The sequence below is a fragment of the Oncorhynchus tshawytscha genome, linkage group LG16, assembly GCF_018296145.1.
Source record: "Oncorhynchus tshawytscha isolate Ot180627B linkage group LG16, Otsh_v2.0, whole genome shotgun sequence".
NCBI lineage: Eukaryota > Metazoa > Chordata > Actinopteri > Salmoniformes > Salmonidae > Oncorhynchus > Oncorhynchus tshawytscha.
The window spans coordinates 11,127,197-11,149,467 of NC_056444.1; the positions used below are offsets into that span (position 1 = coordinate 11,127,197).

A 22,271-nucleotide genomic window follows, 5' to 3' on the forward strand; every position below is an offset into this window, starting at 1 on the left:
TGCAACATAGGTTTCATTAATTAGGCCTATTATGTAAAGGCACATTGATTTCTGTTAGTAAACCAGCTGGCTAGTGGCTCAGACATGTAGACAAAGAAAGGCCCTGACAGCATTCAAACAAATGAATATTTTCCTCTAAAGCAGGTCCGTGTTTCATGTATGGCCTCCTATGTCACATGTAAAGCCCTGTTTCTGCCGGGACTCACAAAACCGTTTGTCTACCACAGCGGAGATTTCAAAATGCAACTTCCCCACAAACCGTATAGAAAAAATGACAAAGAATAGCTTTTAGCCTTGGCCTCCGCTGACGATTTGACATTTGATGTGATGCCTTTGCTGGCATGCTATGCTACCTGGAGGCAAATGTAGATTCGTATCATCCAATTGCCGCCTGCATGTGTAACTTGTTAACGTTGCAAAAAAAAAAAAAAAAAAGGGAATTTCTAAGAGCACTTGTACAGTGTTTAAGTTGTTTAGCAAATGGGTTTGTTTAACCTCACGTTTTGTTGAATTTCACTTGAATTAATGAAATTATGCCCTCAACTTCATGCACCATGCCCACGAGAGAGAACGAGTGAGAGACACACACACACACACACAAAATGGTTCCCTTCAGATTATTAAAACAATAACAAGCAGAGTTTCAAACCATATGCTTTAATCACTACCTACCTGCACTCGTTGGTAATTGATAATCACAACCAGTTTATCATGCAGCATGACAAAACCGAGTGAAAGTGTCTTTGTCTATCTCGTTTTTCAGAGATTGCTTGGCCATTATTTAGGCTAAAATAAATATGGCAAAATATATGGCTCGTGTTGCTGCTGCCTTGGCTCAATGCTTATATTGGCAGTAGATGACATACCCTTGGTCTTAAAACACTGGGCTTTAAAACAATGCATCGGCAGTTGATTGTGGTTACATAATTGAAGAGCATACTTTTTTTTTTTTTCATCCATTCCAGGATTTATTGACATGGTGCCAGTAGCGGCTAGACTATAATAATCTTAGATTGTTTTGGGGCCTGCCACTTGGCTCCAGTACATTCTCATGTGTTCCGTTTACTAGGCCTTTTTTTCATCTGCCCAAAGCTGACGTTTGACACTTCAATATGCAACATCACAACTATTCCTTCAAACATTTAATCTACCTGTGTCTATCTATTCTATGTAAACTATTGATGCCAGATGCCGGTATTACGCTGTAACAATCAATTATATAAAACACACACTCCTGTTAATATCTCATGTAAATGACAGCAGTTACCAATGCAGACATTTATCTGAGACAATTTCAGAAATGTCAGTATATTGGATTAATAAAGTTTGGCCAATATGGTGAGAGCGCGGTGTAAGACCATAGGTATGAAACAGTTAAGGAGAACTGTAAGTTATGTGCACAACGTCCCAGTTGCTCTCTTTCATGGGCCCCTCCGTTAGAGGCAGTAAACTGCCTTTATTCACACTGTGTCATGAGCCTCCCTGAAACTGAGCCCTGAGGAGTGTCTCCTGCTTTTTTATATATACAAAAACACAAACACACACACACACACACACACACACACACACACACAGTTTGATCATAGTAGGCCTCCTTTGTTAAGCCATTGGCGCTTAAGTCTTTTCACCTTGACGGCTGGACGAACCCGCCAGAGTGTAGGGAACGGGGTTGAAGGGTGGACGAACCCGCCAGAATGTAGGGGACAGGGTTGAATAATGGACAAACCCACCAGAGTGTAGGGGACAGGGTTGAAGGGTGGACGAACCTGCCACAGTGTAGGGGACCAGGTTGAATAGTGGACGAACCCGCCAGAGTGTAGGGGACAGGGTTGAATAATGGAGAGTGTAGGGGACAGAACCCGCCAGAGTGTAGGGGACAGGGTTGAATAATGGACGAACCCGCCAGAGTGTAGGGGACAGGGTTGGATAGTGGACGAACCCGCCAGAGTGTAGGGGACAGGGTTGGATAGTGGACCCGCCAACCCACCAGAGTGTAGGGGACAGGGTTGGATAGTGGACGAACCCACCAGAGTGTAGGGGACAGGGTTGGATAGTGGACGGGATTAACACCATACACTGCAGTATGGAGTAGTCTGGCTCTCTGTGACTTCATTTTGGTCCGGCATAGCATACATAGCATTTGTAAACAAAGTGAGATCAGTCATATGTTTTAGTTAGTAGGCTGTTGATAGCAAGATGAAGACCGATTAGGCTTTTTAATCAAAATTTAATGGGGAAGCAGGGAGCCTAGTGGTTAGAGCATTGGGCCAGTAACCGAAAGGATCGAATCCCCGAGCTGACAAGGTAAAAATCTGTCGTTCTCATTGTTCCTAGGCTGTCATTGTAAATAAGAATTAGTTCTTAACTGACTTGCCTAGATAAATAAAATAAAACATGTAAAAATTATAATTTGAGTTGCAGACCTCCAGTCTTGTCTGGATAAGCCCGCCCTTCAGACAGACCTCCGCAATGATGTTTTGTAATGCTTGCTGAAGACACTGAATACTACTGTGTAACTGTCTCCCCCACCCAAACATCCTTAAACCAAAATAGACCATTGATAATTGCAGATGAATCCGATATTTATCTGTTTTAGTTCTAAGAAGGTTCCCTGAAATGCCGTGTGACATGTTTGTGGGGTGTTTATTGTCAGGCTGGGATTTCAATACATTCAGATCCATTCTTCTCTTTGTCAGCCAGTGGCAAAATAATACAGCAGAATTGGTAACAGAACCAGATTTTCTTTCTTTCTTTTTTCTTTCTTACTCTCTTGTCTCACTTGTTCTTTCACTATCTCTCTCTGTCTCTTTCACTATCTCTCTCTGTCTCTTTCACTATCTCTCTCTGTCTCTTTCTCTATCTCTCTCTGTCTCTTTCTCTATCTCTCTCTGTCTCTTTCTCAATCTCTCTCTGTCTCTTTCTCAATCTCTCTCTGTCTCTTTCTCTATCTCTCTCTGTCTCTTTCTCTATCTCTCTCTGTCTCTTTCACTATCTCTCTCTGTCTCTTTCACTATCTCTCTCTGTCTCTTTCTCTCTGTCTCTCTCTCAATCTTTCTATCTCTCTCTGTCTCTTTCACTATCTCTCTCTGTCTCTTTCATCTCTCTCTGTCTCTTTCTCATCTCTCTCTGTCTCTTTCTCAATCTCTCTCTGTCTCTTTCTCAATCTCTCTCTGTCTCTTTCTCAATCTCTCTCTGTCTCTTTCTCAATCTCTCTCTGTCTCTTTCTCAATCTCTCTCTGTCTCTTTCTCAATCTCTCTCTGTCTCTTTCACTATCTCTCTCTGTCTCTTTCACTATCTCTCTCTGTCTCTTTCACTATCTCTCTCTGTCTCTTTCACTATCTCTCTCTGTCTCTTTCACTATCTCTCTCTGTGAATCCTTTGTCTGGGGCTCATTTGCTCTGGGCTGCATCACCATTTCCTAACAGCAGAGATTTAGACCAGATTAGTCGACTCTACGGCATGGCATGGCACAGACAGACAGTCAGGCAGGCAGGCAGTCAGACAGACAAACAGACTTGCAGGGAGTCAGGCAGACAGGCAGGCAGTCAGACAGTTGAGATTTGCTTATGTTTTTCGACCAGAAAGTGTGTTTGTGGTTGTGTGTGTGTGAGGTTGTGGCTGTGTGTGTGTGGTTTTGTGTGTGGTTGTGTGTGTTTGACAGGAAGGGAGGTTTTGAAGTGTAACAGGATGTAGCTGAGAGACGCAGGATCACGCCTCACTGGCGTTGTGACCAGCACTGTGTCTCCCCTGACGATCTTGTCTGATGGTGTGTGTGTGTGTTCGAGAACTATTAGTTTTGTTGATGACTCATCCTAGCCTTATGTATGACAGTAAAGCTATACCTGGGCCAGAAACGCAGGCTCTGTAAAATTACTTAGTGCATAGGTGTGCATTGGAAAATATATCTAAGAATCCTTTGGTTTATTGTATTCGCCAACTTGGTTTCTAAGCCGAAATACTTTCAAGGAGATCGTTCATGGGACTTCATGTTTGATGTTGTTTTCATAAACTTGATGAACCATTGTATTCAAAAAGGGATGACCATGAATAACAATGTGGATATTGCTGCATTCACGGTTTATGGAATATGTATCCACATGCACAAACTGAAACACTGGAGCATTTAGTGACAGCAAACCATAGCTGACAGGCAGGCTACCCAAAGGGCTTCATTGAGTGAGTTGATTACTCTTTACACGTGACTGAGAATGTCGTCTCACCAGAACTTTGTCTTTTCATTTGTCTGTGGTTACCATAACACAACAGTGTTGCGGAAGACACAGGAAGAATTCCCTCCCTCCCTCCCCACACACACACACACACACAGTTGTTTTGAGCTGAACGTCCACAACATCCTTGTGTTCTAGGTCAGGTATCAGACCATCCTGAACATGGCCTTTACATGACTGTGATGTCACCCATCACCTGGACATAACTGTGGCCCTAACGACTAGAGTCACATCCGCCATAGATTGACCCTGTGTTGTGGCACTAAAGACAGCGGTATCCTAGCACAATCTCCCTCTCTGGTCCAATGGTGGGTATACAAGGGATAGCGATGATACCCAGGGGTGGGTGAGTGTGCCCAGGGAATCTGAGGTGATCGCACTGGTAGTGGTGTGGAGGGACTGGAGGATGCCCGAAAAGCAGCCAGGGACTTCATTAGCCACAGGCCCATGGGCTAGTTGTTTCTAACCCAACTGCTAATGACTCTTTTTTTCTCTTCGCCACATCACTAATGAAGGCTTAGGTTCAGTAAAGGACGTGCTGGTTAAATGGAAGAGCTAATGGGCTTCAGTGTTTTGTTTATGTGTTTTTGTGTCACCAGGTGCTCCCCAGGGCTCAATGTTGGGCCCTGTGAGTTTTGACTGTGGGGACTCACAGGGCTGCTTTAGCATTCCCCATCCCTGTGATAGGCTGCCTGTCAAATAGGGTACATAGGTTCTCTACAGTTATTTAGTTTTTTTTGCTCAAGTGTTTTTTTTTTCAGGAATTGAAACTGGTTCATAGTTGTGAATTTCACATTATTGTGGATTTCAGTAGACTGGGTACCTCGACTTTTTGCACTCCACAATTAATTAACTTTCTTAGCCAATTTTTGGGGGACAAAATTGTAGAAAATTATAGGCTGTGTGCTTGTCAGTCGTTATAGAACATTCTAGAGCACCCTCATTGCAATCCCTGTGATACTGACAGTCTTAGGTTGAGTTGACAACAGTGCAAGTAATGACTCATATGGGGGAAAAACATCCGATTTTCCTCAGTCATGAGACCGACAGGACCTGGCTCAGTGTTATTGTAACGTAGTAACATGGCACACGTTAAAGCAACATCCCCATATCTTCTCCATTCTCCCTGTAAACACACAGTACAGCAGCGTCTGGGCTGATACGGGCAGATGAACTGTCTCTGTGTCCTCCTCTCCGCTTAGCGACTTCCTGTTCTCGCGATGAGATCATCAGCCTTGGCCAGGAAACTGCCCTGGCATGCAGACGCACTCTGCTTTGCATGTGGAGAGAGATCCTGACTCGGTGCATCAAAATGTCACCTGTAACTAATGGGAGCAAAGAGGAAGTCTGAGAGGTGCGGTTGTGCTCATATACACAGTTGGATTTCAGTGTGTGAAGGGAGACATTCACAGTAAACCTGTTAAGTGAAGCTTATTAAGATGTAGTTTCGAGGTGTAGGTTATTACCATTAACTATCTTGCATATTTTGCACATTACAGTGTGTGGAGGAATTGTTTTTCTGATGGTAGTAATTGAGGTGTGAAAGTAAAAAAGTAAACTGTCAAAATGAGTAAATGGCCTCCTACTGTGTTTTTGTTTCTAGAAAATGGTTGACACGTTTTTTTTTTTGACAATAGATTCACAGTCGATACTGCGCAATAGTTCAGCGCAGACTGTTTAGCTGAAATCGTGAACAAGCTGCCATTTACAAGGTTGTTCAAACTTCACTCAAGGCCTTGTTGCATCGGCGTTAGCGACTTTAGCATCCGAGTTTGTTTTGCATCTCTGTTGCCATTTGTTTGCCTGTATTGTGGTTATTATGCGATGACCCCACCGGGGGACTAATTATTGTAAACCCAGCTCTCGGCTCTCTAAGGAACAAGCGGGTGGGAAAACAAGTCTTCTCTTTCTCAGAACCTCACTCCCTCTCTTCTCTCTTCGCCTTCCTGCCTCCACTCGTCCCTCCCTCCCTCTCTCTTTCCCATTGGTATACTTCTGAGGCAGAAGACGGCAAACAGTGTGTTTTGTGTTGCATCCCCAAAAAATATTTTGGATTTTAGTGCTGGTTGGTCCCTAAACGTTCAGCTTTATATTGTCATGTCTTTCTCAGTTGGGCTTTTTAAAGTTAACCTTTATATTGGTGTGTCTGTGACTGTCTAGAAGACAACACTGTTAGATGTTAGATTAGCCCGGACCTCATATGAAACAAGTCCCCTTCCCACCCTCCTCCACTACACAGGCAAGTGAGTGGAAGAGCAGTCTATCATTGAATAGGTAATTATGGGGATGTTCATTCTCAGGGAAGGGTATAATTCCCCTTCCCCTTATTCTTGTTTTTTTGTGTTGACGTCGTGAAAACAGCCGTTTTCCACCGTAGTTGTACTTCTCATCCTATAGGACCAGTCTGTTCACCCGCTGCACCACCTGAGTAATGTACAATGATTATCTACCATGCTGCTACAGAGGACACTCACATCAAATGTACTTTCATCTATCATGCAACTGTACAGCAAAGCCAACATGATGACAGGTTGTCTCTCTTGTCTGAAACCAAAGCTCCTGTTGAAGACGCCGTGCTCCCTGAGCTGTCACGTGTCTCTCCTTCTCCTAACCCCGTCTCTCTCTCTCTCTCTCTCTCTCTCTCTCTCTCTCTCTCTCTCTCTCTCTCTCTCTCTCTCTCTCTCTCTCTCTCTCTCTCTCTCTCTCATATGAACAACAGGAGTTCTTTGAGCATGCCAAACAGCTGTGGGACGATGAAGGCGTGAAGGCTTGCTTCGAGCGCTCCAACGAGTACCAGCTCATCGACTGCGCACAGTAGTGAGTACCCCCTGGGCCCCAACCCTCGTGCCCTCCCTTCCTCCCCATCTCTCTCTTCCACTCTCACCATTCTTTTCCCATTCCCCTTTCTCCTCTCTACCCTTCTCTCCCCAACGCCCCTCTCCACCCTTCTCTCTTCCTCCCTGTCCATTTTCTCCCTCTGTCCTATTCCTTTATCGCTCTCCATTCCCCTTTCCATTCCTATACCTCCCTCCCCATCCCTCTTTCCATTCCTATACCTCCCTCCCTCCCCATCCATCTTTCTCTTTCCATTCCTCCCTCTTTCTCAAACTCCATCCTTCCCTCTTTCCTCCTATATACCTCTCTCCCCATCCCTCTTTCCTCCTATATACCTCTCCCCATCCCTCTTTCCTCCTATATACCTCTCTCCCCATCCCTCTTTCCTCCTATATACCTCTCTCCCCATCCCTCTTTCCTCCTATATACCTCTCTCCCCATCCCTCTTTCCTCCTATATACCTCTCTCCCCATCCCTCTTTCCTCCTATATACCTCTCTCCCCATCCCTCTTTCCTCCTATATACCTCTCTCCATCCCTCTTTCCTCCTATATACCTCTCTCCATCCCTCTTTCCTCCTATATACCTCTCTCCATCCCTCTTTCCTCCTATATACCTCTCCCCATCCCTCTTTCCTCCTATATACCTCTCCCCATCCCTCTTTCCTCCTATATACCTCTCTCCCCCATCCCTCTTTTCTCCTATATCCCTCTCTCCCCCCATCCCTGTGGACTCTCCATCTCTCCACTGACGTTGCGTGTCTCGCAGTCTGCTAACCCGAACCCCCAGAAGCCCACGTGCCAGGTGCGCTGTTGTGACGACCAAAAGACACGCACAGTTGTGATAGTACCCTTAAAACCGTATTTTGAGACGCACGCTACCGGTGAAGAGAGGAGAGGGCTTTTAGCGTTGTTCACAACACGTGTCTTTTACCCTCCACTGAGGTAACTGTTCTTTCAGGCTATTTCACCCAGTCACATTGATGTCCCCCAGGAAGGTAGCGCTACCTGGGGTTTAACATGTGGATCGCTTAGAGGCTTGGTCCAAATGACAATGTTTGTGTTCCATCTCAGGGTGCTGGAAATTACCGACTGAAATTCATACCACCCCAATATAATTTTTCTGGTTAGCGGTGCGTGAAGAAAACACACGCAGGCACACATGTATTGTTCTGCATAACTACTCATCCCCAAGTAACAGGTGACCCTGTTGGAAGAATCCAGTGGAGAGGTTGATGAAAGTACCTTAATTAAGCCAGTCCGGTTGTTTTACGTGTAAGGATATTCATTGTGTGTTACTCAAGCTTCCTCGTTAATGAAAGGTGGATTCCCTCTGAGAGGCAATTTCCATCCCATCACAGCCCTGGTTGCTCTCTCAACCAATGGTGCGTCTCCGTTGACTCTCCTCATGTGCCCTGGGCATTCTGATTGGCCTTTTAGACCTCATATAATCACCCATGGAGCTCTGACAAAGTCTTCCAAGTCCTCAGAGGTGCTCTTCAGGGAGTTTAATGGCACATCATGTTTTGGCTATTTGTGTGTGTATGAATGTGTATATATATATATATATATACACACAGTACCAGTCAAAAGTTTTGACACACCTACTCATTCAAGGGTTTTCATTTATTTGTACTATTTTCTATGTTGTAGAATAATAGTGAAGACATCAAAATTATGAAATAATATACAGTTGAAGTCGGAAGTTTACATACACCTTAGCTAAATACATTTAAACTCAGTTTTTCACAATTCCTGACATTTTGTCCTAGTAAGTATTCCCTGTCTTAGGTCAGTTAGGATCACCACTTTATTTTAAGAATGTGAAATGTCAGAATAATAGTAAAGAGTGATTTATTTCAGCTTTTATTTTTTCATCACGTTCCCAGTTGGTCAGAAGTTTACATACACTCAATTAGTATTTGGTAACATTGCCTTTAAATTGTTTAACTTGGGTCAGATGTTTTGGGTAGCCTTCCACAAGCTTCCCACAATATGTTGGGTGAATTTTGGCCCATTCCTCCTGACAGAGTTGGTGTAACTGAGTCAGGTTTGTAGGCCTCCTTCCTGGCACCTTCTTTTTCAGTTCTGGCCTCACATTTTCTGTAGGATTGGGGTCTGGGCTTTGTGATGGCCACTCCAATATCTTGACTTTGTTGTCCTTATGCCATTTTGCCACAACTTTGGAAGTATGCTTGGAGTCATTGTCCATTTGGAAGACCCATTTGCGACCAAGCCTTAACTTCCTGTACATACAGTGCAACATGTTGTCGACGATGTGCTTGAATGAGAGTAGACAATATGTGACTCAAGGTTATGATTTCCATAGCTTTTGTTTAAGAGGAGCACTCCAGACACCACTTGGCTTGCTGGCCGAGTTCTAGTCTCTGATTGTGCTCCCCTCTTCGGTGTGAAGCAGGGTTTTATACCACCGGCAAGTTCTGTGACCATGAAATACACACAAGTTGTCCCTTTTCTGATCTCCAGTCAGTCAGAACGTGGCTGTGAGGTGTTTGGATTGGAGTGGCATGAAATGTGACGTCAGACACCCTTGTTGTTCCTCTCCTAGGAAGACACACATTATGCTGAGGCTTACAGAAGGCAGACACACACCCGTCTAGTGTTTGTTCTGGCTAACTGTGTGTGTGTGTGTGTGTGTGTGTGTGTGTGTGTGTGCGTGCGCGCATTCACACATCGCTCAATGCCATGACGCACAGTAGCTCCACTGTATCCATGTTTAACAGCTCTATCTCGTTTCCATTGACAATATCTCTGCCTTCTGTATACTGAAACAAAGTGACACCCGTTGGGGCTAGGAGGAGGAAACTGTTATCTGTCAGGGCCCATAACTGACGCTTAGCTCTAAGTTAGCATGACAGCGCATTTCAACCTCTGTTCCTGTCAATTTAGCCGTAGCTAGCATGATAACGTGTTCTTTCTAGTCTGCTCACTTTGTTTCGCCTTAAAGGTAGATTCCGCGATATGATGTCATTGTACACAGCTGGTAGACAAACGTCTACTCTGCCAAGGCTGCCACTATTGGCTGCTTAAATTCTGATGTCGGTAAGCAGGAAGTCGCCCCTCTGTTTTGATGATGTCATATTGCTGTGTCTTTAAGTCGTGATTGTCCATTGGTGGCTGGTTCAGAGCCATCATCAGAACCAGCATCTACGTGGTGCTATTCTTAGGTCCTCCAATGAACGTGTAAAGCAATGGAAACTGCTGAGCAATCAGTGCTCGCTAGCACCCCCTTGTTCAGTTAGCTGCTGCCATCTCTCCAGCCCCAATTGAAACGCAAAATGATTATAGGCCGATCCAAGTGCTTGTGTCAAAGAGGATGCCCATATTGACGTTCCACAATCCTATAAGCCAGTCAATACCGACTGTATATTGTACATGTAGGGCTGTTTTGGGAGGAGGGGTAGATCCATTTTCAGCATTTGAATTGATTTCAATGTTCTGTTCCATTGCCTAGTCCGTTGGAGCCTTTGGGCCATGCAATGAAGCATCGTTGTTTGGAAAAGCCCATAAATGTCATGGAATGGCTCCTTTGTTTCATTCCACTTTGTTTACTCATTAGTGTTTTGTCCAGAGTTTGACTCAACTTGTTCTAAAGTAAAGTGTCAACTTTACTTTGTACTTGTAGCATCCTGTATCAATACAAAACAGTCAGTTGTGGGTATATTACACTATTAAAAAATATACTATTAAAAGTCCAACATTTTAACTTGCCAACAACAACCATACCAAAGATTCTGACATTCGTCTAGTTTTATATACAATACTGTGCCGTAGCTTGAGAGCTAGCATCTAGATGCACTTCCCTTTGTGTACCATGGAGTTTATCCCCTAGCTTGCTGTACGTTTCAGTAACTGAGATCATACTAGTACTCAAGAATTCCTCCCTTGACAGGTAATCTCGGCTTCAGGCTACTTCATCCTGATATACAAAACTCCAATGATTTAAGCCCGTCAAAATGGATGCCTTCAACCTGTGACTTAACGTTTGAATTTTGGGGGGGGACGACACATTCTGAAATTGCATTTTTGTCCCCCTAGTTTTATCATTGGAATGCGATACAGAACGAGGCAACGATGTGATTTAGGACCTAGCTAACGCCTCTGAGCGGTCGGGTAGGCTGTTTGGAGTGTTTATCTGACTTGGGGGGGAATAAGAATATTGCCGCCCTCCCACTTCTAAAACCAAAGTTGCGCCCCTGTATACACATAATAACTATATGTTGTACTCTCAAAGCTACACGGTAACTCCTGTCGGCTGTGTCACTGATACTGGTAGCTTAGTGGTTAAAACGTTGGGCCAGTGACCGAAAGGATGCTGGATCGAATCCCCGAACTGCCAAGGTAAAAATCTGTTGTTCTGCTCCTGAGCAAGGCAGTTAACCCACTGTTCCCTGGGCCCCGAAGACGTGGATGTTGATTAAGGCAGCTCCCCGAACCTCTCTGATTCAGAGGGGCAGGGTTAAATGAGGAAGACACATTTCAGTTGAAGGCATTCAGTTGTACAACTGACTAGGTGTCCCACTTTCCCTACTCATGTGGTCATGTATTTGATAGCTACCACCTCCAAAACATTAGCGCTAGCATGGTAAGTGTTAGCACAATAGACGTCATCATTAGCTTAGCACAGTGGTGTGTGTGTGTGCTCATTAGCATTAGCATGCTAAAGCTGTAGATCCTGGTGTGTGTGTGTGTGTGTGTGTGTGTGTGTGTGTGTGTGTGTGTGTGTGTTGTTTGTGTGTGCTCATTAGCATGCTAAAGCTGTGTGCGCTAGTTGCAGATCCTGGTTGTTTGCTCAGTAGGCAGTAGGAAGCAGAGGACACTGTTGATGTTGCAGGCTGATAAGGCCTTAATATAGTCCTGTGGGAGCACAATAGGTGCCCTGTTCTGGCTTGCCTGTTCTGTTTCTAGCTGGGGAGAGCATTGTGTGTACACAAACCCTGCACTCCCTCTCCAGGCCAGCCCTAGTTAATCTAGATGGTCCTATGTGGAGACTCCCAAGTGTACCGTTTCCCCCTGCCCAAACCAGATTGTAAGCAGCCTTTAGTTTACGTTTCTGTCTCAGCCGTATTTCAAACTGCGCCACTGTCCGCCCAATGAACGTTAGTGTTTTTGTTTTGTTGACGAAGCAGTACATATTCTGTTCTATCAGTGATGTCATGGGGGAAAAGCACTGTTGTTTGCAGTAACGTCTTTGTTGTAATATTGCAAACGGATGTGGCAGTTTGACCATTAAGGGTTCTAGCTTTAAAGATATTATCCGGGACTCTTGTATACCTTTTAGCCAGTAGTTCTGAAAGTAGTGCTCATGAGCCAAAAGTGGTCCCCTAAAATTGCGTACTACATCACATACAGTGGGGCATAATTTGCAAATAAATTCATTAAAAATCCTACAATGTGATTTTCTGGGTTTTTTCCCCCTCATTTTGTTTGTCATAGTTGAAGTGTACCTATGATGAAAATTACAGGCCTCTCTCATCTTTTTAAGTGGGAGAACTTGCACAATTGGTGGCTGACTAAATACTTTTTTGCCCCACTGTATGTGCACCACGTCATTGCTCTCTTACTCTGCTGTGTGGGTCTTGCTAGCTGTGACTCAAATGGCAAGGGGCTGAAGCCCATTGGCTGAAACTCGAATTGCTGGCCTACTCGAATTGCTGGCCTACTCGAGGGCTGGCCTACTCAGGGAAAATGTAAGGGAAATGGCACTTTTGGCATTTCAGACTTGAAAAAATGTATCAGCCCTACACAAATGTCCATTATTAAATCTACATAATAATTCCTGTTGCTGCAGGAATATTTTCCTGCTGTATCAAACTGGCTTAAATTAAGATCTTAGATCTGTAAAAACGTTATTCTGCTTATAGATTACGCCTGTATGACCTACACATTTAGACATCCAGCCCAAAACGGGAGGTTTAAAAAAAAAAAAAAACGTACTAGTCGCCAAAGTACCGGAGCATGTCACCAACTCTGGTGCTTTTGGAATGGGCTTTGGCTGAACGCGTATACCCTGAAAAACTGGTATTGAGATTTCAATTTGAGATCAATTAATGTTCTGATTGAGGTGTGGCGTTCACCAGTTATGTCAATGAATTCAGGAATATCAGGACTTCCTATGTACATTTGCCATACAAGGGCTTCCTAGAAGATTGTTCAATGCAGCCAAATTACTCAGTACAGTTGAATTCAACCACACACTGTGTCATTGTTCTATGATACAGATGCCTTATCTTAATTTGATCATCCTGTTGTTGCAGAAAGCTTGCTCAAATTAAGATCTTAAATATGTAGTGTTCATGTGGTTCTGCCGTTGTGCTGGATTTCTTCCAGATTATACAACGAGGAGCACCCGGGGTCAAGTGTGTAGCCTGGCCACCGGAGGTCCTCTGTAGATCAGTTTGTAGAGCGTGACGCTTCCAATGCCAGGATAGTTGGTTCGTTTCCCAGGACCACCCATACATAGAAACTGTGTGCACGTGTGACTGTAAATAGCTTTGGATAAAAGCATCTTGCTAAACAGCATATACTGCATAATGTCTTATTGCCCTTATATGGCCTGTCTTGTTTTGATGACCATTGCAGTTGTTAGTTCTATTTAATTCTGTGGTTGGACCCTGGTGCTTGCAACACTAGGGTGGTTCTGACTCCTGCATGAGCCACATATACTGGGCATACAGTTAAATACATAAAAATGACAATATCATGATAATGAAGTATTCTGTGACCCAGTATAAATGGTACAATCTGTAGGGGGTCCAATCAAAAACACATATTTTGACCAATGGGTAAAATGTAGGTAATTATGTAGATACTACTCTATGAAAAACTAATGTTCTAAACCTCATGTCTCTATCATAATCCGTTCAAAGGTTATTGGAGTTTTTCCCTTGTAGGATGGCTAGAATTAGGGTGACTAAATCAATGGAGGCCAGAGGGGGAAAAAAAGTGGTAAAAAAATCAGGAAAATAGCATTAAGTCAGCTAGGCTGGATGCTGTGAGAGTTGATGCTAACTGACAGGCTCACCGTTGAACTCATCTTTCTTCTCGAATCCAGAGGACATAAAACAATATAGAGGTAAGATACATATAAAGTAGATTTTAGATTTAGCATATCTGTCTGTTTTAAGTTAGAGATATCTATTGTTTTGCATGGGCTGCATCTCAATCTGCCGATGTTGGCCTTCCGCATCTGCAGTGGAAGTTGGCAGAGCTACAGCTCTGTTTGTCAGACTAGGAGACATCCCGGAAATCGATCTTCTCACAAAAACATATTTCACGTCCATTTGGGCTACAAAATAATCTGACCCCTCTATGACAAGATGAAACACTCACAAACACGATTAGAGGTCGACCGATTAATCGGAATGGCCGAGTTTTCTTAACAATCGGTATTTTGGACACCGATTTGGAATTATTATTATTTTTTTTACACCTTTATTTAATCTTTATTTAACTAGGCAAGTCAGTTAAGAACACATTCTTATTTTCAATGACGGCCTAGGAACAGTGGGTTAACTGCCTCGTTCAGGGGCAGAACGACAGATTTTCACCTTGTCAGCTCGGGGGATTCAATCTTGCAACCTTACAGTTAACTAGTCCAACGCTCTAACCACCTGATTACATTGCACTCCACGAGGAGTCTGCCTGTTATGCGAATGCAGTAAGCCAAGGTATGTTGCTAGCTAGCATTAAACTTATCTTATAAAAAAACAATCAATCAATCATAATCACTAGTTAACTACACATGGTTGATGATATTACTAGCTTATCTAGCGCGTCCTGCTTTGCATATAATCGATGCGGTGCGTATCGTTGCTCCAATGTGTACCTAACCATAAACACCAATGCCTTTCTTAAAATCAATACACAGAAGTCTATATTTTTAAACCTGCATATTTAGCTAAAAGAAATCCAGGTTAGCAGGCAGTATTAACCAGTTGAAATTGTGTCACTTCTCTTGCGTTCATTGCACGCAATGTCAGTGTATATGTAACCGTTTGGGCCACCTAATTTGCCAGAATTTTACGTAATTATGACATAACATTGAAAGTTGTGCAATGTAACAGGAATATTTAGACAAATGGATGCCACCCCTTAGATAAAATACGAACAGTATTGTTTTCGAGATGATAGTTTCCGGATTCGACAATATTAATGACCTAAGGCTTGTTTTTCTGTGTGTTAGTATGTTATAACTAAGTCTATGATTCGATAGAGCAGTCTGACTGAGCGGTGGTAGGCAGCAGCAGGCTCGTAAGCATTCATTCAAACAGTACTTTCGTGCGTTTTGCCAGCAGCTCTTTGTTGTGCGTCAAGCATTGCGCTGTTTATGACTTCAAGTCTATCAACTCCCGAGATGAGGCTGGTGTAACCAATGTGAAATGGCTTGCTAGTTAGCGGGGTGCACGCTAATAGCGTTTCAAACGTCACTCGCTCTGAGACTTGGAGTAGTTGTTCCCCTTGCTCTGCATGGGTAACACTGCTTTGAGGGTGGCTGTTGTCGTTGTGTTCCTGGTTCGAGCCCAGGGAGGAGCGAGGAGAGGGACGGAAGCTTTACTGTTACACTGGCAATACTAAAGTGCCTGTAAGAACATCCAATAGTCAAAGGTTAATGAAATACAAATGGTATAGAGAGAAATAGTCCTATAATTCCTATAATAACTACAACCTAAAACTTCTTACCTGGGAATATTGAAGACTCATGTTAAAAGGAACCACCAGCTTTCATATATTCTCATGTTCTGAGCAAGGAACTTAAACGTTAGCTTTCTTACATGGCACATATTGCACTTTTACTTTCTTCTCCAACACTTTGTTTTTGCATTATTTAAACCAAATTTAACATGTTTCATTATTTATTTGAGGCTAAATTGATTTTATTGATGTATTATATTAAGTTAAAATAAGTGTTCATTCAGTATTGTTGTAATTGTCATTATTACAAATACATTTTAAAAATCGGACGATTTAATCGGTATCGGCTTTTTTTTGGTCCTCCGATAATCAGCATCGGCATTGAAAAATCAAAGTCAGGCGGCCTCTAAACACGATGGTGTTCTCCGTTTTGCTCTATGATCTCTAAGTGTCACGGGAAGGTAACCTGGTGAATTGGGCATTTCCACATCAAAGGTGTAGGGATAATTCCACAAAATATTTTTTTCTGATCTTTCGTATATATCTCAGATTTAGGACAGACTCTTCAAAACAAACTTCCTTTTGATTTATTTTTGGACTAACTGTTTTTCCATGTATGAGTCTGTTAATCAATGTGTTTCTATTGAATTATATATATATTAACCTACAGGGGTCTTAAAATTAAAAATCAAATGGCTAAAAGATCCATGGTATGTCTTAAAACATCTTAAAACAATTCCATATGTCAGTTTAGTATAAACCCAACCCCAGGCTTTATTACTGAATGATATGTTAGCTTAGTATAAACCCAACCCCAGGCTTTATTACTGAATGATATGTTAGCTTATGATAAACCCAACCCCAGGCTTTATTACTGAATGATATGTTAGCTTATGATAAACCCAACCCCAGGCTTTATTCATGAATGATATGTTAGCTTATGATAAACCCAACCCCAGGCTTTATTAATGAATGATATGTTAGCTTATGATAAACCCAACCCCAGGCTTTATTAATGAATGATATGTTAGCTTATGATAAACCCAACCCCAGGCTTTATTAATGAATGATATGTTAGCTTATGATAAACCCAACCCCAGGCTTTATTAATGAATGATATGTTAGCTTATGATAAACCCAACCCCAGGCTTTATTGCTGAATGATATGTTAGCTTATGATAAACCCAACCCCAGGCCTTATTGCTGAATGATATGTTAGCTTATGATAAACCCAACCCCAGGCTTTATTAATGAATGATATGTTAGCTTATGATAAACCCAACCCCAGGCTTTATTACTGAATGATATGTTAGCTTATGATAAACCCAACCCCAGGCTTTATTACTGAATGATATGTTAGCTTATGATAAACCCAACCCCAGGCTTTATTAATGAATGATATGTTAGCTTATGATAAACCCAACCCCAGGCTTTATTAATGAATGATATGTTAGCTTATGATAAACCCAACCCCAGGCTTTATTAATGAATGATATGTTAGAGAAAGACCCCACTGAACTGTTCAGAACATGAAGAATCATATTTGTCTTGGTGACATTAATTTCTAACATTTTTATTTTTATTTTACCCTTATTTTACCAGGTAAGTTGACAGAACTCATTCTCATTTACAGCAACGACCTGGGGAATAGTTACAGGGGAGAGGAAGGGGGATGAATGAGCCAATGGTGAAATGTATTTTATAACATAAGGAAGGGAAATTTCATCACCAAAGTGCATTTTCACCCACTCTGGGCGGGGAATTGCCAGGGACCGCATAATACAATATTATTACAATACTTTGGTGCCGATACGATATGTATTGAGATTCGATGTTCCAAATATTGCTCACCATATGTCTGCAAGAGACAGCCATGAGAAAACATGTTTTTTTTAATTTATCAGTCATGGAAATAAAAGTTAAACGAATAAATAATAATTGGCTCGCTTTAAAAAGAAGATGGAGCACAGACTATGAAGGGAAAATACTGGAGTTTTGGTGCAGTTACAGCCAACTAGTGCAACAATAACGATACAATACCCTATATTATCCAGAATAATATCCCGATTTTGTAACTTTATCATTTTTCTTTTTTGATCACTTCTTTGGGCAGAGTGAGGTGCACACCCTCCAATATGGCCTGGAATCAGAATCAACAAGTACATTTACACATACTGTACTCAGAATTTTACTTGGTGATATGATGCTGCTAGTGATGGACAACATTTAGAGACAGAATATTCTCAGAGGAGTTTACATGAAGTTTACATTCATTATATACAAAATAATCTGAACAAAAATATAAACTCAACATGGAACAATTTCAACGATTTCACTGAGTTACAGTTCATTTAAGGAAATCAGTCAATTGAAATAAATGTGTTATACCCTATGAATATCTGGGAAGGGGCAAAGCCATGGATGGGCCCGGGAGGCCATAGGTCCACACACTGGGGAGCCAGGCCCAGACAATCAGAATATGTTTTTCCCCACAAAAGGGCTTTATTACAGACAGAAATGCTCCTCAGTTTCATCAACTGTCCAGGTGGCTGGTCTCAGACGATCTCACAGGTGAAGAAGCCGGATGTGGAGGTCCTAGGCTGGCGTGGTTACACGTGGTCTGAGGTTGTGAGGCCGGTTGGACTTACTGCCAAATTCTCCAAAACGACTTTGGAGGTGGCTTATGGTAGAGAAATTAACAATAAATTCTCTGGCAACCGCTCTGGTGGACATTCCTGCAGTCAGCATGCCAGTTGCACAATCCCTAAAAACTTGAAACATCTGTGGCATTGTGTTGTGTGACAAAACTGCACATTTTAGAGTGGCCTTTTATTGCCCCCAGCACAAGGTGCACCTGTGTAATGATCATGGTGTTTAATCAGCTTCTTGATATGCCACACCTGTACATGTGGATGGATTATCTTGACAAAGGAGAAATGCTCACTAACAAAGATGTAAACAAATTTGTGTGCAAAATTTGAATAGGAAAAAAATAAGAGATTAGGACCGCAGCATAGGACCGCAGCATAGGACCGCAGCATAGGACCACAGCATAGGACCATAGCATAGGACCGTAGCATAGGACCATAGCATTTCACCATTGGGTAAAAATCACAAAATGTCAGCTAAAAGTGTGTTTTAATTTAGAAAATCTGTTCCCAAGTATTCCCACGAATAAAACGAGACATGATCGTGTCTCAATATAGTCAAGATATAAAATTATTGTTATTTTGAAATACAGTCTATTTTGGGGTTTAGTTGTGGTCAATTTGTAGTGTACAAATTATTATAACAAAAATTGTCCCGTGGCTGAATCTAGTTTCTACCCCTGCTATACAGGTATACACAAATGATACTCTGTGTTTAATGATATACATGATATGGCCCTCTCTACTTCATACACTATGTTACCACTAATCTGACGCACTAATTCTCATTCATGCAAAGTTAGTCAACAACTGTGTCGGTAGCAGTCTCTGGTAAAGTCAATGCTATCTCTAAGGATTGATTCAATGTCTAGTCTAGCTATTCACAGTTTAACACTTCGGCCAACCACACAATGCTTACTGTGTCAGTTTGTCAGTTTTGTACAGTGTATGCCAACATAATTTACTCCAGGCACGATACAAGCTAGTTGGTTGATTGGTAGACACTGACAGTTTATTGGTACATTAGTGGTGTGTGATTTGGAGGCAGAGGACCATAGCATATCACCATAAAGACAGATTAGGACCATAAAGACAGATTAGGAGCATAGCATATGACCATAAAGACAGATTAGGATCATAACACCATAAAGACAGATTAGGATCATAGCACCACAAAGACAGATTAGGATCATAGCACCATAAAGACAGATTAGGATCATAGCACCATAAAGACAGATTAGGAGCATAGTATTGCACCATAAAGACAGATTAGGAGCATAGCACAATAATGACAGATTAGGAGCATAGTATTGCACCATAAAGACAGATTAGGATCATAGCACCATAAAGACAGATTAGGAGCATAGCATAGCACCATAAAGACAGATTAGGAGCATAGCATAGCACCATAAAGACAGATTAGGAGCATAGCATAGCACCATAAAGACAGATTAGGACAGATTAGGACCGTAGCATGGGACAGATTAGGACCGTAGCATGGGACAGATTAGGACCGTAGCATAGGACAGATTAGGACCGTATCATAGGACAGATTAGGACCGCACCATAAAGACACATTAGGACCGTAGCATAAGGACAGATTAGGACCGTATCATAGGACAGATTGGGACCGTATCATAGGACAGATTGGGACTGTATCATAGGACAGATTAGGACCGTAGTATAGGACAGATTAGGACCGCACCATAAAGACACATTAGGACCGTAGCATAGGACAGATTAGGACCGTATCATAGGACAGATTGGGACCGTATCATAGGACAGATCGGGACCGTATCATTGGACAGATTGGGACCGTATCATAGGACAGATTGGGACCGTATCATAGGACAGATTGGGACCGTAGCATAGGACAGATTAGGACCGTAGCATAGGACAGATTAGGACCGTATCATAGGACAGATTAGGACCGTAGCATAGGACAGATTAGGACCGTATCATTGGACAGATTGGGACCGTATCATAGGACAGATTGGGACCGTATCATAGGACAGATTGGGACCGTAGCATAGGACAGATTAGGACCGTAGCATAGGACAGATTAGGACCGTATCATAGGACAGATTAGGACCATAACACCATGAAGACAGACTTGGAGATGACTACTCTGTGACTCATTCAGTATCTATGTGTGTACATGCGTATCTGTGCCTGTCTGCTTCTCTGAGTGTGTTTGTGTACGTGTTTCTGTTTCCGTCTGTGCGCATGCGTGCATCAGGAGAGAGAGAGAGAGAGAATATGCAGGAACAGCTGGAGAGCAGAACAGCTGGCAGCAGCGCTGTATTTTAGGCCCCAGCCAGCGCCTGTGGAGTTCTGTCCACTACTCCTCCTCTTTCTCATCCCCCTCCTCTCCTCGGGGTCTCTTCCCCCCCCCAGCTCCTCAGAGCTTATGTAAACGAGCTGTGGAGCTGGGGCGAGCTGGAGCTATTTTTAGCAGTGCGGAGTTGCAGAGCACAGGCTGGCTGCAGGGTCACGTGGCTGTGTGGCCAAATCAAAGGGAGGAACCCACCAATAGGCTGTAGACAAAGGAAGGTCAGGCACACACACACACACACACACACAGAGAGGTGGTCTGCACACATACACATTTAACACACACACACAGAACACACATACTAGGTACTGTAGTAGTACATGGGTCTTTCAGCACACACACACACATACATGTGTACATACATGCATACTGTACACACACACTCATAGACTGTACTACTTACATACACATATAAAATGTTCTTTGGTCTTTAGTGCACACACTAGCATAAACACACACCCACACCCACCCTTACTGAGAAGGTGAGACAGTGCACATATAGATTGCTTTGCTTGTGCACTCACACAGTCCTGCCAAACATTCAACTCAATCAAGCCACACGGGCTGAAGGCCTTAGGAGAGGATATCATTGTGACACCAGCTCTGATTATAGCAAAACACACACATTTGTGGTGCTACTGGATAGGGATAGGTGGCCCCTAGAGGAATGTGTGTGTGTGCTTGCAGACAGCTCATCCTTGTGTGAAGCCCCCAGTGCCTTCCACCCCCTCCTCTATCACTCAGGCGTGTGTGTGTGTGTGTGTGTGTGTGTGTGTGTGTGTGTGTGGTAGCCGTCTTAGGAAAGTGGAGGGGATGGCACCACACAGACTAGACACACAGAACAGAGCATTTGTCATATGCATGTAACTCACGCACTAATACACAGTCACACACCAATGCTCTGAAGATATTCTGCTTCTTAGAATGATATAGTCGTGGCCAAAAATATTGGCACCATTTCTTCCAGAAAACGGTTGAATTTAAAATGTCTTTTGATATCCACATATGTATGTCTTTGGTTTGCAGTGCAACAAAACCAAAATATCTGAATAATTTACTAAATGTTAGCTTATTCCACAAAGAAATCCTAAAATGGCCCGGACAATATTATTTGCACCTTCTAGAAGTTAGAAATATCGCTAATTCAACCAGTTTGAATATAGAAATGGACTCAATCTTCTGTTTTGTGTCACTGTGTGTACTGTAAATGAGCATGATGGAGAAAACAAACACAACCAGAGAATTATCTGAGGAGGTCTGACACAAGATTGTAGCCAAGCATGGACAATCTCAAGGCTACAAGTCCATCTCCAGAGACCTTGGTGTTCCTGTTTCCACCGTACGTAATGTGATCAAGACGTTTAAGGCCCATGCCACTGTAGCCAACCTCACTGGACGTGGCCTAAAGAGAGACCTTGGTGTTCCTGTTTCCACCGTACGTAATGTTATCAAGACGTTTAAGGCCCATGCCACTGTAGCCAACCACACTGGACGTGGCCGCAAGGGAGAACTTGATGGAAGATCGCAGCAAAGCATTGTTCCAATGGTGGAGAAAGCACCTCAATCAACT

General features: G+C 42.8%; 1 protein-coding gene across 5 annotated transcripts in view; it reads left to right on the forward strand.

The window, feature by feature from the left end:
• The window catches only part of LOC112215312 (guanine nucleotide-binding protein G(olf) subunit alpha-like), a 77,807-nt gene that overhangs the window by 14,674 nt on the left and 40,862 nt on the right, over positions 1-22,271 (forward strand). For all 5 annotated transcript variants that reach the window (XM_042298761.1, XM_042298762.1, XM_042298763.1 and 2 more), the window contains exon 5: positions 6,950-7,047. In XM_042298761.1, the coding sequence (XP_042154695.1) occupies positions 6,950-7,047 (98 nt within the window). The remainder of the gene's footprint in view (positions 1-6,949; positions 7,048-22,271) is intronic.